This window comes from Narcine bancroftii, chromosome 8 (genome assembly GCF_036971445.1).
Source record: "Narcine bancroftii isolate sNarBan1 chromosome 8, sNarBan1.hap1, whole genome shotgun sequence".
NCBI classification, from domain to species: Eukaryota; Metazoa; Chordata; class Chondrichthyes; order Torpediniformes; family Narcinidae; genus Narcine; species Narcine bancroftii.
The window spans coordinates 51230779-51245975 of NC_091476.1; the positions used below are offsets into that span (position 1 = coordinate 51230779).

The following is a 15197-nucleotide window of genomic DNA, read 5'->3' on the forward strand; positions in this document are numbered from 1 at the left end:
AAGGATAATCGTACCTATTTGACTCATGTGCACAGTTTCATAACTTCAAAGTAAATGGACAAATTACCATTTTTCTCAAGTAAAGTATTTCAGTAACAATTAGATTTAGAGCAGCGGTTTTCAACCTTCCCTTCCCACTCACATACCACTTTAAGTAATCCCTTACTAATCACAGAGCACCTATGGCACCAGGATTATTTAAGGTAGTTTGTGAGTGGAAAGAAAAAGTTTGAAAACCACTGTTCTAAAGGAAAAATTGGAAAACAAAACCTCCAAGTAGCGGGGACAAACTAGCAAATGATAAATATAAATCATACCACATTAGCCTCATAAATCAATGAACATTGGCCACACTACAAATGTGTGTGATGCAAAATTTTTAGAAAAATGAATTTTATTTCTCATGAAGCTCATTTGAAGCTTTTACAAATGTGCTCTTTTGGTTGTGCATGGTCCTTCATCACTGCAACAAAACATTGATTGAAGTTCTGTCATTCAAATAAAAATGCAAACAGATACCTCTCTGCTTATTATAGTGGATGTAACAAATTACTAGGCTATTTCAAAAGACCAATAGGGTCCCCTTGATACAATGGCCAATAATCATCTTTTAAACCAGATCAACAACACTAAAACAAGCCGATATGAAACCATGAAATCTCACTGCATACAAAATACCACTAAGTTGTCGATGTAACAATAATTGGCAGCTGACCTGCATAAATGCAGGTTTTTTCAAAGCAAACTTATTATTTATCTTGAACCGATTTAAAAAAAATACATAAACAATCTTGATCATGTGTCTGCATTTCTTACAAAACTGCATAGAGTTTAGTCATACTATTATAGCATACACTGGAACAAATGCAAAATATTGCAGCTTAATTGCCTGATCCCTGATCTGGACTCTGCAGTTTCTTTCGGCAAAATATCCTTTGGGATATGTAATGCTATTGTTTAAACATACAATAGATTTTATGTAAGCTATTAAAAACATGGAGTTGAAGGAGAAAATCACTGGAATGTCATTATGCAAAACTACTAAATCAATCGAAACAGGCTTGCTTCAAGTTCAATTCAATACACATTTTTTTCATAATAGATAGACCTTTCTACCACCTAAATTACAGTTCATTATGAACTAATTTATCTCCTTTTTATGCAATAAAATTAATCTATTCACAAATTAATACCATGTGACATAAACATGACAATTTTAGCATCCTAAATCAATGTCACACAGGAAAAACAATACTGATTAAATGTTTGATGATCATATTTGACAAACAAGTATCATGGTGGCATCATTAAATGAGCTGTCCAATATTTATGTAGATGTGCTCACCATTTACCTGCAAAAAAAAATGAGAGGGTCCCATGGATAATCACAGTCTATCTACTTTGCATTCCATCATTGATCTTCCATTTCTTCTTAATCAATATCATTCCTTTAAGCAAACCTGGTGATCTTAATAATAATAATGCAAGAGTACCAGATAAAAGTAGGACTGCAGGAACAAGAGACTAGTCTTAAAATAAAGGAAAATCAAAAGAAGTCAGTATGTCTTATCTAATATCTGGCACATCTTTAAATCAGCCAGTTATCCAGTTGCTTTGGATGACTACCTCGCATGAGCATCCTATGGAATCAACATTTCACAAGATTAGAGTCAGGAAATAGCTGGAGGAATTTCACATCACCAAACATTTGAAATTAATTTCCTGATAACTTCCTATTAGTGCTTGGAATTCTACAAGTTTCCCCAGCTACAAGGTAGGATGCAGAGCAAAGTAGTTGAAAGTCCAATGGAAAGGGAATTCTATGCATTTCCTACCAGGGTACCTGATGTACATTGATAGGACAGAAGGTTGAGAGTGGAAAACCCAGGCATGATTCTGAGTAACTGAGCAGCAAAACCATGACGTATTTTGTCTCGTCATATAATTAACTCAGCATGGCAATCATCCAATTTCAACCTCATGGACTTATTTAATAATAGACAGATAAATACTCAAAAGCTCTCCTCTAGAGGACAAGGCCACTGCTACCCTGAGAACCCAGCCTCACCCACACATACCTTGATGGCAGTTGAGGTGGTCCGATATTGGCCAGCCTTAATCCTGCGAACTGCATCAGGATGTCTGCTTGGTGCCCCACAACTTGTGGCCCGATGTTAATGAGGCCGGTGACTGAAATTCGTGGTTGCCTCTTCTCTGTGAGTACGGATGAGTTCCTTCTGTGCTCTTGCCTGTTGATCGCCCAAAAGTCAAAATCAACCCCATTAACTCTTACCTTTCACACCTTGCCTCAGTTTCAAAGTTAACAGCATCTGATTAAACCATTCTCATTCCTTTTCCCTCCCTAACTTTTAATTGTCTTTAAATAAATGTTAACTTTCCTTGTTTATTTTTCCCCCAGAGGGGAATTGTATAAATTGTATTTTAAAAAACACCTAATTTTTAAAAAAAAACTATTAAGATATTTCCTTGGAAAAATTATTCCTCTACTTACTGTGGACCACCTAAAGCAAGCCTACTGACCACCAGTGGGCTGGGATGCAGGCATGTTGCTAGAGAGCTTGAATCTTTTCCCAGATGCCAAACAGAATTTTTGATTTGTTTTGGTGGGAAATGTTTGATTTTTGTTGTCACATTTATAAATTTGTTTTACATCTTTCTTGATTTCTAAAAACATTTGTCTTTGATGCATCACTTATAAAACCATTTATCACAAAGGGTCCGTGAAAAAAATGGGTTGAGAAATACTACCTTATTTCAAAATCCTATTTCTATCCAATCATTAAATCCAGTTCTATATCCACCAGGGTCCTCTTTATATTCCATTTAAATATATGATGCTCTGTTCCTTCCAAAACTAAGAAGATATCTTGGTTTTGCTGATACCATTTTTTGAGAAGTTCAGAGCAATATATAATACTTAAACCTTCCATAGATCAAAGTGATCTTGTACTCGTCTTATATTTTAAAGATTGGAGTGATTTATAATCCCTTTCAATGTCCAATGTCACTTCTAAAGGGAAAAGATAAATTACATTGGATAAATTAGGAGTTTCATTTGTCTTCTTGGGCATCACAACCTAAATCCTTACACAAGAGCAGACATTTGTCAAAGAATGGGGAATTGCAACTTGGGTGACAAGCAATAATGACCAGAAATGCATAATTTGGCCAATGGATAATCAAAGAATAAAAAAATAAATCTACAGAATTGCAGCCCTGATATTCCAATCCATGAATTATCGACTAGGTCTCCATTAGGAATGAAACCTTCAGATTATATCCTATTTAAATTAACTTAGAAAGATTAGCTAAGATTAGTTTGTTCCTTGCTAATATCACAGTGAATTATTCGTTTTCAAAGATGTATCAATTTTCTTTTGAAAATCGTTATAGAAACTGCATCTACCACCTTTTGGAGAGTGCACTCCAGATATAATATCTTACTGAATCAAAACATTTCCCTTCACAAATCCATCCAGTTTCTTTTCAGAACGGTATGTCCTCCAGTTACTAGCTCACTTGACAGTAGAAACAGCTTTTCATAATTTAGGAAAACTATCCAATCTTTCCACAATCTTCTCCATACCATCAAAAGTCATAGTTTTTTTTTGTTTCCCAGCACTACCAATGAATGCCCTTCCTGATCCTATTTCCCTTTGCCGCCGAGCATTTATCCTAAAGTGTGGGGCCCAGAATTAGGATGTAATTACTTAATGAAAATTACAACCTGTTGGGAAAGCTGCCATGTGCTCTTCTGATAGCAATTCTCTTCCAAAAGTAAAATAATTTGATATATATAAAAAATACATATACATTAATAATTTGACATACATATTAAAAACCTGCTGCAATGTGAGGAGCCCAGCAAGTTCTTTTCTGTTGTCAAGCTATGATGTCATAATGGATGTCACTGGGTTCAAAATTCATTCTCATCGCATGTAAAATGGACATTAAGATCTAGAAATTCACTTCTACTATTTTTTTCCAGCATTAAAGTGCAGTTAGCCATCTCTCTAACAGTATTTTAAACAATTACCGGTATAGCTATAAAAATATGAGGTCAAGTTTCCCATGTTGGCAGCAACTTTCCTCACAATTCTGACATCAAGAAGCAGCCCTTAAAATTACCATGATTTTTGGGAAGCAGGGGAGAGGAGAAGCCAGCAAGGAAATGCAACTATAATGGCAGTGAAGTAACAGAGGAATCTGCACAAGCTTCCAAAGAGCATTGCATCCAGAAAGACATTTCCACGTGAAAATGTCACAAAGTTGATGAAGAGGTGCCTGTGAGGATGTATACTTGTGGGATGCATGCTCTTTTTCAGGGATCTGAAATGTAATGGAGGTTTCATTGACTAAACAAGAGTGCTGCTCACTGTGACTTGAGATATTTTTAGATTTCTGCAATGGACAACAAAGCTCCAATATATGCAAAAATCTTATGTTGTGGGCTTTTTTTCCTGTGACAAAAATATCTGCGCACTGAATGTTCGTGCAAATGTAAACTTGAAATTATTTCAAGATAATTTTGGCACAGCCTATTTCATGGCTAATAAAACTGCATTTTTTAATCTTCTTCTTTGGCTTGGCTTCGCGGACGAAGATTTATGGAGGGGGTAATAAGTCCACGTCAGCTGCAGGCTCGTTTGTGGCTGACAAGTCCGATGCGGGACAGGCAGACACGGTTGCAGCAGTTGCAGGGGAAAATTGGTTGGTTGGGGTTGGGTGTTGGGTTTTTCCTCCTTTGCCTTTTGTCAGTGAGGTGGGAATACATGTATAATTGCATTAATTAAGTATAATTATTAATTACTACATTCTTTTAGGTAACTAACCTTTTGTGCACATATTCATTTCCTTTGTGCGCTGGTTGCAAAAATTGATGCTGGCGTGAATTTGAGGTTTTCAAAGACTATTTTGCAGATAGTTAGCTTAAAAAGACTTTGCTCCTCTGAAGTTGATTTGAAGATGTACCCTGTGAAACTTGGGTAGAAATAGTTTCTAACACCATATCAATCTCATATTTTCATATTTCTCACTCATTTCTCATCTTTTGAACATGAAACTAATTCTTATTTTGCAGCGTCTTCTGGCATTTCCCTTAAATTTGAAGGGAATCTGCTGAAACTACTGGACCGTGTGGTGACTACAATCACAGTTTGGATCAATTTGCTTGAAACTCTTGGCAGTGTTACAGGGCATATTATATTTTATATTATATATTATATATTAATATGTCTTTATAAAAGATAGATTGTGGGGGTTTAGCATGTAGATCACTTCATAAACAGAGTAACACTTCATATCCTATTTAAAATGAAAGAGCTTGGCTGAAGCCAGTCATGCAGGTATGAGTGGCATTGCAAAATGCAATGGGATTGTTTGGGAAGGAATTTTAAAAGGCAGGTGCAAATAAACAGTCCAGGCTCAAAGCGCTGATAAAGAGCTTTCAAGGAGTGCAGTTAGCCCTGCAAGAGGTTCTGGTTTTTACAAGCAGAGAGAGAGGAAAAGACCAAACAAGATTTCTCTCTTATAGAGGGAGAGGGAGAGAATGAACTGACTTCTGCAATGGCGTTTGAAAGCTTGTGGAAAACCCCATTTTGAAGATGGGTTGTGAGTTCTGAGTTCAGCCTGTTGAAAAACCCTTGTAGTCCTACAAGACGAAATGGCTGTCTAGAGTATTTCTCCTAAAATAATGGAAACAAGAGAAACTCTGTGGTGACCTGGAAGAAGAGGTTATCATTTAGAAAATCCATAATGGGGCAAGTTTCTTCAGCAAGACACTGAAGTAGGTGATCGTGGGAAATCAGTTTGTGTGTGTCCAACGAGCAACAAATCTCTCTCTGAAACCAAATAGAACCTTCCTGAGCGGTAACCATTTACTTGTGCACTAGAGCCTGGTGAAAATTCATAAATGTGAAATTCTGTGCACAGTATAAGAATTGCCTGATAACAGTGAACTTGGAGAAGCGAGAAGTGAGATTGGACTGTGAATCAAGGAACTTTCCTGAACATATACACATTATATACACGTGCGCTTAGAATTAGAAGGGGGGGTTAAGTTAAGTCAAGTTAAAAATAGTTATAAGTTTGAAGTTTGATTCTGTTTTTATGTTTAAAGAAAATTAAAAGCAACTTTTGTTTAAGTAACTATTTGTCTTTGGATAGGTGGTATTTAGAGATGAAGTCTTGTTTAATTATGGAAAGGATATCTTTTTCAATTCAATATAAGATGTCTTTTTATAAGTTGAAGTGGACTCCATTTGTTAAGTATATGCAATTAAGTTTGATTTAAGTATGTTCCTAGATACGATATTTTAGACTTGATAAATATTTTTTTTTATTATTTTTATTTGTTATTTTTTTTTCTCTGTGTGTTTTTTTTTATATATATTATTAATTTTACTAATTCTTCACTCTTTATTTTGGGGGAGGGGAAGGGTGGGGTTTTTTTATATATATATATAGATTTTTTTTTAGTTCTTGTATATGTAGGGGGGGATTAGGTTGAATTAAGTTAGGTTATTGATGTTTGTATTGTAATTATATTATTTTATTTTATATTTTTTCTTTAAATGTAATTTTTCTTTTTATTCCTGTGATAAAATCTTTAAATAAAGTTTAAAAAAAAAAGTAACCATTTGTCTTAGTGAATTTCTATTGCTGCTGGGTTTTGGGGTCCCTGGACTTATAACAGCAGTGAACAGTGCTAGTCATCTTAGACCAGGGGTGTCAAACTCAAATTCACAGAGGGCCAAAATTAAAAACTTCGACTAAGTCGTGGGCCAAATTAAATATTTATTGAAAATTTTCAACATCTGCATGTTTTCTCTTCTTTCAACATATGTAATGTTAAACTTTTTCTTATTAAAATAAATGTTTAATAATAGTTTTGGTTAAACTCTTTCCAGAAGAAGCATTAACAAATGAGAAATAAAATATTCAATAAATAATATTTCTCTCTAGCCTTTAAGCTCCTTTTAAATGTATTTTTTTTCACAAGCCAACAAGTCAAAAAAATAACAACTTGCTTCAATGACAAACAGGTTTGTCTTTTAAAATGATGAACATATAGTCTGCCTCCCACCTGTCTTGAAAGGTCCTGTTTTCTGTCTTTCGTTTGGCCATTTTTCGTAAGGGGTTTATTACGTGTGAGTTGGGCGACAGGTCGCAGATGCTAATGAAAGTAAAGAGAGGAGGTGGGGGCGATTAGCGGGCTGACGGGCCGGCGCCAACCCATTTGCAAAGCATTCTGGGATTTGTAGTATTAGCTGTGCATGTGCTATACTAATGCGGTGGCCAGCGGGCCAGCTCTAATACATATTTGATATGATCTTGCGGGCCAAATATGATTATATCACGGGCCAAATTTGGCCTGCGGCCTGAGTTTGACATGTGTGTCTTAGACCATCAAGATGCAAAATCTCATTGAAATTACATTTTGGGCATTAAACCACTATTGACCAAATTTAGCTGGGTGAGTCAGACAGAAGTAAATAACCATCAGGGTGCATAAAATTCTTGCATCATAATCGAATAAACACTCAGAGAAAAATGCACCAAGCTGGTTAATAGGATTTTCACTTGTTTATTCTGATACAAGGCAGATTAATTTCTAAGTCCATATTTCAAAAATAAAACAAGTAAAATAATGTAAAATAATGTTTCACTTACTGATACAGTACAACTTGCGCATCTGCATAGCTACAGACAAACATAGAATTTTGATTTCGCACAGAGAAGGAACAAATAAACTTGATGATAAATTTGATCTCAATAAAGCCTGCAATAATACTTCCAAGCACAACCATATTAAGTCTTAAAAACTCAACAAACTAATTCATTTTAAAGTGCCGTGCAGCTGTTGTAAAATAGGCAGATATAAAACTTATTTGCATAGAGGATCTTTCATAACAATAAGATTAATAATTTATTTTTCAGCGATATTACCAGTATTAGGAAAAGCATATTTTGACTTGAGCGTTTATTAGACTTCTCGACAAACATGAATGTCAACTGTGAGCAGGTGTCACTTTACATTGGTGGATAGTCATTCAAAAGGAAAACTTGCATTTTATGCCTTTCAGGACAACTCAGAACACAAGACACAGCTAGGATCTACCTAAAGGGGGGGGGGGAAGCGGCGGGTGGGGGGGGGGGGAAGAGGTGTGTTTGCCTCTGTGTGTGTGCTTGGATTTAACACCTTCACCCTGTGAACCATTTGAAAGCTCTGGTGTCCTACATCATAAAAAATAGTGAGGGTGGGTACAATTATTGTCCACTGTAAAATACCCCTGGAGTGATGATGAATGGCATAATCTGGGAGTGTGGGGAGAATAGTAAAATGCTCAGAAGAGGCTTCATTGGCTGAAAGACTTGTCTTTATGCTGTACCACTCCAACTCTAAAGTCAGCTCAAAATCCACACGCTACTACAGTACAGGAAATTCTGCAGCCAAATAGTGCAACAATTATATTTAAATATCAGTGCTGTATCTTGTCAAATGAAAACAAAGTTTTCAACATGTCCGCAGCAACAAATAAATTGCATTTGCTGAATGGTGCAATTTGCAACCGGAAGTCAGCAGAATGGATAAGAATTCACAAGTACAGCTGCATTCTAGATATGAATTATGTCCTAAAACTTAAAAATACAGCCATACTCCAAAAATGCTCAGCACAAATGTTTTACACAAATTGAATTTACCATCAGTGTCTGAAATTAAGCAAGAAACATTGGAAAGCATTGAAATAAACAATACATCTCTCATTGATTTGGAGGAGATGACAAATTACAGAAATGAAGTGTTCCTTCTCTTTCCTGCAAGGATATGATGAATAATGTTCCTTGGATCCCATTCACCATTTATAGCAATGGGTTCAATCACATTCAGTCTGATTCACTACACTTGCTAAATTTCCCCATTCATAGTTCCCAATAGCTTCAAAGTCTAAAGCTCTGGCACCATCCTAAATATAGCGCCCAGACCACTTGACATTGTATTCAGAAGCCCCAAAGCCTGAATGCTTTTTAACACCTTGTGCGTTCAAAGGTCTGTTTTGCCGTTTTCAATGTCTGATAGACATTTAAAATACTTTAAAATGATTTAATATTGTGGGAAAATGAAATATATAAAAATACATTTTTTTTTAAATTAAACAATTATTACATTTAAAAACATTCAGGAAATTTTTAAAAATTAGCTGAGAACCCAGCCAGAAACAAGTCAAGGCCACAAAATCAAAATTTGTTTGCTTACATTCCATTCGTATTAATCGTGGTTGCTAACGTCTAGTCAATAACTAGAGGTTTTTACTCATGTTGTCTCCTTATAAAACTACTGTTAAAGGATAGAACCCAAAAATAAATTATTCCTCCAAATCTGAACTACGCTGATAGAACACATTCTCTCTCTCTTTCCATCTATGTCTGTCAGCTGCATTTGATCATGCCTTATTCTTTTCCTCTGCCTCTCTTTTCTAATAATGAGCCTCTTTCAAACATCTTTTTAGTTAGAAAGTAGTGGTTAAAATAGCAGGAAGGGTATCAGCCAGGAAGTACAAGTTGCATTTGGTGTAACTACATTCAAGGCTTTGTTACATACCACACCTCTCCATTAACCACTGATTCAAATCCTGTACTGTACCACCAACCTTGCATAGATGCCACCCACCTCATTAAATATTTAAATTTTCTTGTTACACTTCCAAGAATGGGGTTTACCTTGTCCTCAACCAGTTTATGCTAACTTATATTCCCATTTTTATGAAATGCAATTTATTTGTTTTTCATTAGAAATTAGGGTCAAAGGTTAGATTCATTTTTCAACCATTTTTCAAGGAATTGTCCACCCCATCCATACTGACAAAGGTGTCAGTAGGCAAGGCCAATGTTTATTTTGTTTCCTTAAATGTCCTTGAAGCAGTGGCAGTGAGCTGCCTTTCTGAACTGCTGCAGTCCTTCCATCATTACATATATAATTGGAGCATGCTTAAGCCATTTGTCCCTTAGACTTGCTCTGCCATTCAACAAGATCATGTCTAATCATCGACCTCAATGGCATTTTCCTACCCTTTCACCAGAATTTCTAATTACTCTGATCCAGCAATCTATCAATCTGTTTGTAACAGAATCAATGAATCCCTTTGGTAGGGTATTCCAAAAATTAATCATCCTTTGTATGAAGAAATATCCTCTTAATTCAGTCCTAACTGGACATAGTGACATCTTGCTCTACAATCCCATTCCAGAGAAAATGGCTTCTTACATCTAAAATTAAAATTATGCTCAGGAATACTCAGCAGGTCAGCTGGTATCTATGTAAAGAGAAGTAGCATTTCAAATAAAAAATCCTTCACCCACCCTCCCACGTCTATACTGATGAGCCTTCAAACAATTTTGTAGGTTTTTAGGATATTTCTCTCACAAATCACCTGTAATTGTTCTTTATTCCAACAGCCTTGCACATTTGGGTGGGTACAGGAATTATAATTACCCTGGGTGCAATGTCAAGAACCAATGGTTAGTATTTCAAAATAAATCTTTGGCCATTTAAAATAGATAATAGGAATATCTTCACCCTGAAGTTAACTTTCTGTGGAATTATCAACCAAGAAGGTCGATGGAGGTTCAATTGCTGAGTATATTCAAGACTGAGATCAATATATTTTCGGACATTAATGGAAAAAGGACATGGAGTTAGTGTAAATAAGAGGCATTAAAGCAAAAGATCAGTAATGATACTTTGTATGCAAAGTAGGCACAGAGCTTAATGTTCTATTTCTGCTTCTATTTATTTTTAATTTTATGATGCTCTTGCATCGACTTCAAAGAAATGTGGGTTGCTTGGTGAAAAATGCAACCTGAGCAGATGAAATGCAATCTGCAGAGTTATTCCTCCAGCCAAAATACAAGTAACAATATAACCAGAAGGCATTATTCTGAAATGGGCACAAGGACAAAGAGGTGTGCAGATTTATATGAAGACTTCACTGAAAGTGACAAAGAAAAGAAAATAGTTAAAAAGAAAATAGAATCTTGAACTTTATAAATTGACATATTGGGTATCAGAACAAAAAAGACAAAAAACCTCTAAAACAAATGGATGATCACAAGTGGAGGCCTGCACTCATTTCTGGAGACAACAATCTAAAATTATATAATGATAGGTGGAGAGGGGAATAGTGCAGAAAGTTGTCAAAGGATATGCCAGGATATGGATGTTGGAAATTTGGACAGCAAAATCACAGATGGAACAAGTATGAGGTATTGCATTTTGAGGGGACAAATGCAACAGCAAAGTATACAAGGAATGACAGACCCTTAGGAGCATTGAGGTTCAGATGTATAGAGGGAAATTGGGGTACAAGTCTACAGCTCATTGAAAGTGGCAATACATGTGGATAGTGGAAAGGATGTGCATGGGAAGTTTGCCTTCATCATTGAGCATAAAGGTTAGCAAGTCATGTTGCAGTTGTATAAAACTTGAGTAAGGCAGTTCTGGTCACCACATTACAAGAAGGAAGTTGAGGCTTTGGCAAGGGTGCAGAAGTTTGCCAAGGTGTTGCCTGGAATGAAGAGTATGAGCTATGATGTGAGCTTAGTCAAATATTAGGATAGCAATTTTCCCAGGTAAAAATGTCAAATACTGGAGGGCAAAGGTTTACTATGAGAGGGGGAAATATACAAAGGAAGTTTTCAAAACAAGTTTTTTCTCCCCATACACAGTGATAGGTGTTAAGTACAAAATGGTAGATGATACAATAGAAACATTTAAGAGGCATTTAGACAGACACATAAATAGAGGGATACCAAGCATGTGTAAGCAGATGGGATCGTTAGACTGACATCATGATTGGCAAAAATATGGTGGCCAAAGGGCTAAATTCTGAACATGTGCAGTGCATAGTCTGAGAACGATTGGCTGAAGAGACGAAACAAAGGAATGTAGAATAAAGACCAAAGAACAAAAGTGACAAGGCACAAGTTCTTTTTTTTTGGTGCAGCATATGGTTTGACTCTGAATACACAGACATGAGTAGGTAGTTGTAGAGATATATTCAAGGGTAGCTTGAAAAGGGAGTACATTAATTATCTAAAAGAAACATTTGGAAAGAGGAATGAGATATGGAACTAAACAGGTCAAAAATCTTCCTTTTGAGCTTCAATCTGTGGGTGTTTCTGTGAATGCTCAAGTATCCTCAATGTTATGAATAAACCAAATACAAGCTTAACTTGGAAATCGATAGTGATTACATCCAGTTCAGTGCTAACTCCAAAATCCAAGCTACAATTTTTCAGTTCTCCATTCCTTTTGTTAGGTAAAAACATCATGAGCTGGGAATGTAGAGGGAGTCTCCCAATGCTGGGCCGTAACAAGATGCAGTTGTGACCTTGTACTCTCAAGATAAGAGTGGGGATGACAAATTGATGTGCAGGAGGCTAGCAGAGAGGGACAGCAACAGTTTATTCATTGGACAATGTCATGGTATGATAATTTACTAAGTACGTATCCTAAGTTATATAAAAAACACCATTTTCTGATAACAGCAGAATGCGCCTTCTCCAACTAACACTGTTAGTTGCAAGTGTTACAATCCGGCAATAAAGAACAAAGAACCTTGATTTCGACTCAGTCTGGTGTTTGACTCACTCATTCATGAACAAAGCAGACCTAACACTTTGCATGTCATGTTACCAATACAGTGTGTCAGAATTACTTATGATGCCGTTGGAAATACATACGCAACTTGACAACAGACAGTGATTGAAAAGGCCACGTGTGTTCATTCACAATTCCAATGGGCACATTTCCAGTCAATCCACTGCCTTAGTATAAAAATGAATCAATTTGCCAGTAAACTTTGACTAAGTGCCTCCTCATTTTACCTAAACAAACTGTGTTTGAGAGCATATCCATTAATTCAAAATACCAACAACAGCAGTAATTTCTGCAATACCAAAACTATGCAGTTTCTGCCATTTTAAACAATTTAATCAGCCTTCAAAACTTCCATAAATAAGAAAATCCAAGTTAGGTTTATAAAATTTGTCTTCAAAATATGTTCTTTTCAATTCTAATACCATTTTGTGTATGCATATGCAGGGACAATGGAAGTTAGCCTAGTGTCCAAAGCTAAACATAGCACTCAAAATGGGTTTTTAATAAAAACCATATAATTGAAGTACAGGTACCTAACCTTTTATCCCGAATCGTTGGGACTAGACACCTGCCATTGTTTGGAATCTTCTGGATTTCAGAATCATTTTTATTTTGGTCTCTTTAAGCAAATGCCTTTCACCTAGCCCCCATCGACAATCACCACTCCCCCAGCTGTCCGTCACATCCCCCCAACCCGTCCATCGGACGCCCCCACCCATACACCCAAGGCTGATGCCAAACTATTTTGCACCATAGGCCAGATTGATTGTGGTGGGGAGGGGGGGGGGGGTGCGAGGGGTGCTGACCAGGCTAAGCTGTTGTACAACATGCACCATACAGGAGGCTCTCAACCAACATGTCAGTCAGGTGGAGGTTGGAGGCAGTGGGGTGGCTTGGGAGTTCAGTCAAAAAGGTGGTGGCCAGCATCAACTGTTTGGAGCCAGTGGCCAAGTGGGGCAGAAGGCCAGACACAAATTGCAGAATGGCTTTCAGGCACCCCCCCCCAGCTCATCGGGACAGCCCCCAGGCACACTCCGGCAGTGCAGCATCATCCGTTGCCCACCCCTCAATCTAATTCCCAAATTGGCAGCAAGCGTGCAGTGTTGTCATGCCCGAGTTTATGGAGAACTGCACTGGATTGTGGCAATGACTCAATGTGGGAGCAACGATTGTCTTCATTATCCATAATCCCCCATGCAGCAGGAACTGCTCTGCCGTTCCCGCTGCGTGAGGGATTATAGTAGGAAGACAGCCATTGCTCCCACATTGAGCCAGCTGCCACCTGCTTCTTTCCCACCGGGTGCTGGGGGTCAAGAGTCATCTTTTCACCGAAGATAAAAGATGGCAACCAGGGGGGGTGGGGTGGGGACTGGGGGATGGTCTCCCCCCTGAAAATTGAGAATTTATTAGAGGAAATTAACATTACTTATGTAGAATGTCTTCTACCAAGAAATGTGCCAGTGTTGTTTGGAATTCTGGATAAAAGGTGAAAGGAGTGTTGGGGTGTATGTGTGTGTGGGTGGGTCTCTCTCTCTCTCTCTCTCTCTCTCTCTCTCTCTATATATTTAATATTATGAGGGGTATAGACAGAGTACATGTTTTTTTCCCACTGAGGGTAGGTGAGATACAACCAGAGGACATGGGTTAAGGGTGAAAGGGGAAAGGTTTAGGGGGAACATAAGGGCAAATTTCTTTACACAGAGAGTGATGGGAGTGTGGAACTAGCTGCCAGCTAAAGTGGTGAATTTGGCCTCAATTTTAATATTTAAGAAGAATTTGGACAAGTACAATGGATGGGAGAGTTAAGGAGGGCTATGGACTGGGTTCAGTTCAGTGGGACTAGGCAGAAAAATAGTTCGGCCTAGCTGTAATGTCTATAGTTCTAAGAAATAACACTTAGCAAAGATCAATAATTATAATTAGAAAATCCACTATTTAAGATTCCTTTTTTGGTCATGTTCACAAAATACACAAAATTTGTTTTCTTTTGTGGGCCCTGTAAAATCACACAAAGTCCTCAGTCTCTGGTTCCAAATCCCTAATGTGATTAAGATGTCAGTGCCCAAAGCTTTACTGAAGCACTGCTTGACATTGGCTCCATCATGAATCTCGGTTCCAGTGCTTGCTTCCCAGAAACTGGTTGTGAGAAGCCAGCAGTTTGCTTTGAAGCCTTAAGCCACTAAACCTCGCACTGGTCTGCTGCTGTTGGACCCTACCTGTCAGATTTTGTTCTCAGCAAGAAAGAGGATGGGTGGGAAGGAGTTGTTCTCCTGCTCTGGAATGCTGAACTAGTCCATTGCTCCCCAGAGCCATCAATCCAATATCTGGGCTGCTGAATGTTAGGCATCCTCACCTTGGACACAGATTTCTGTGCTTTTCTATGTAAAAATAAAATTGACGGTCCTGTTCTATAAGCAATTTGAACTCTCTGGGTGTTGGATTGGATAGCTAAGCAGCAGGACCCTATGGAGGTGCACCGGAAGACATCTCTGCTCCTCCCTGGTCAGTGCAGTCATTA

At 37.4% G+C, this 15197-nt stretch overlaps 1 protein-coding gene across 6 annotated transcripts in view; it reads right to left on the reverse strand.

Annotated features, from left to right (window-relative positions):
* Window positions 1–15197, reverse strand: part of klhl13 (kelch-like family member 13) — a 182973-nt gene that overhangs the window by 152380 nt on the left and 15396 nt on the right. For 3 of the 6 annotated variants that reach the window (XM_069893676.1, XM_069893677.1, XM_069893687.1), the window contains exon 2: window positions 2079–2249. The exons of the other annotated variants lie outside the window; for them this stretch is intronic. In XM_069893676.1, coding sequence (XP_069749777.1) covers window positions 2079–2249 — 171 coding nt within the window. The remainder of the gene's footprint in view (window positions 1–2078; window positions 2250–15197) is intronic. 6 annotated transcript variants of the gene reach the window in all.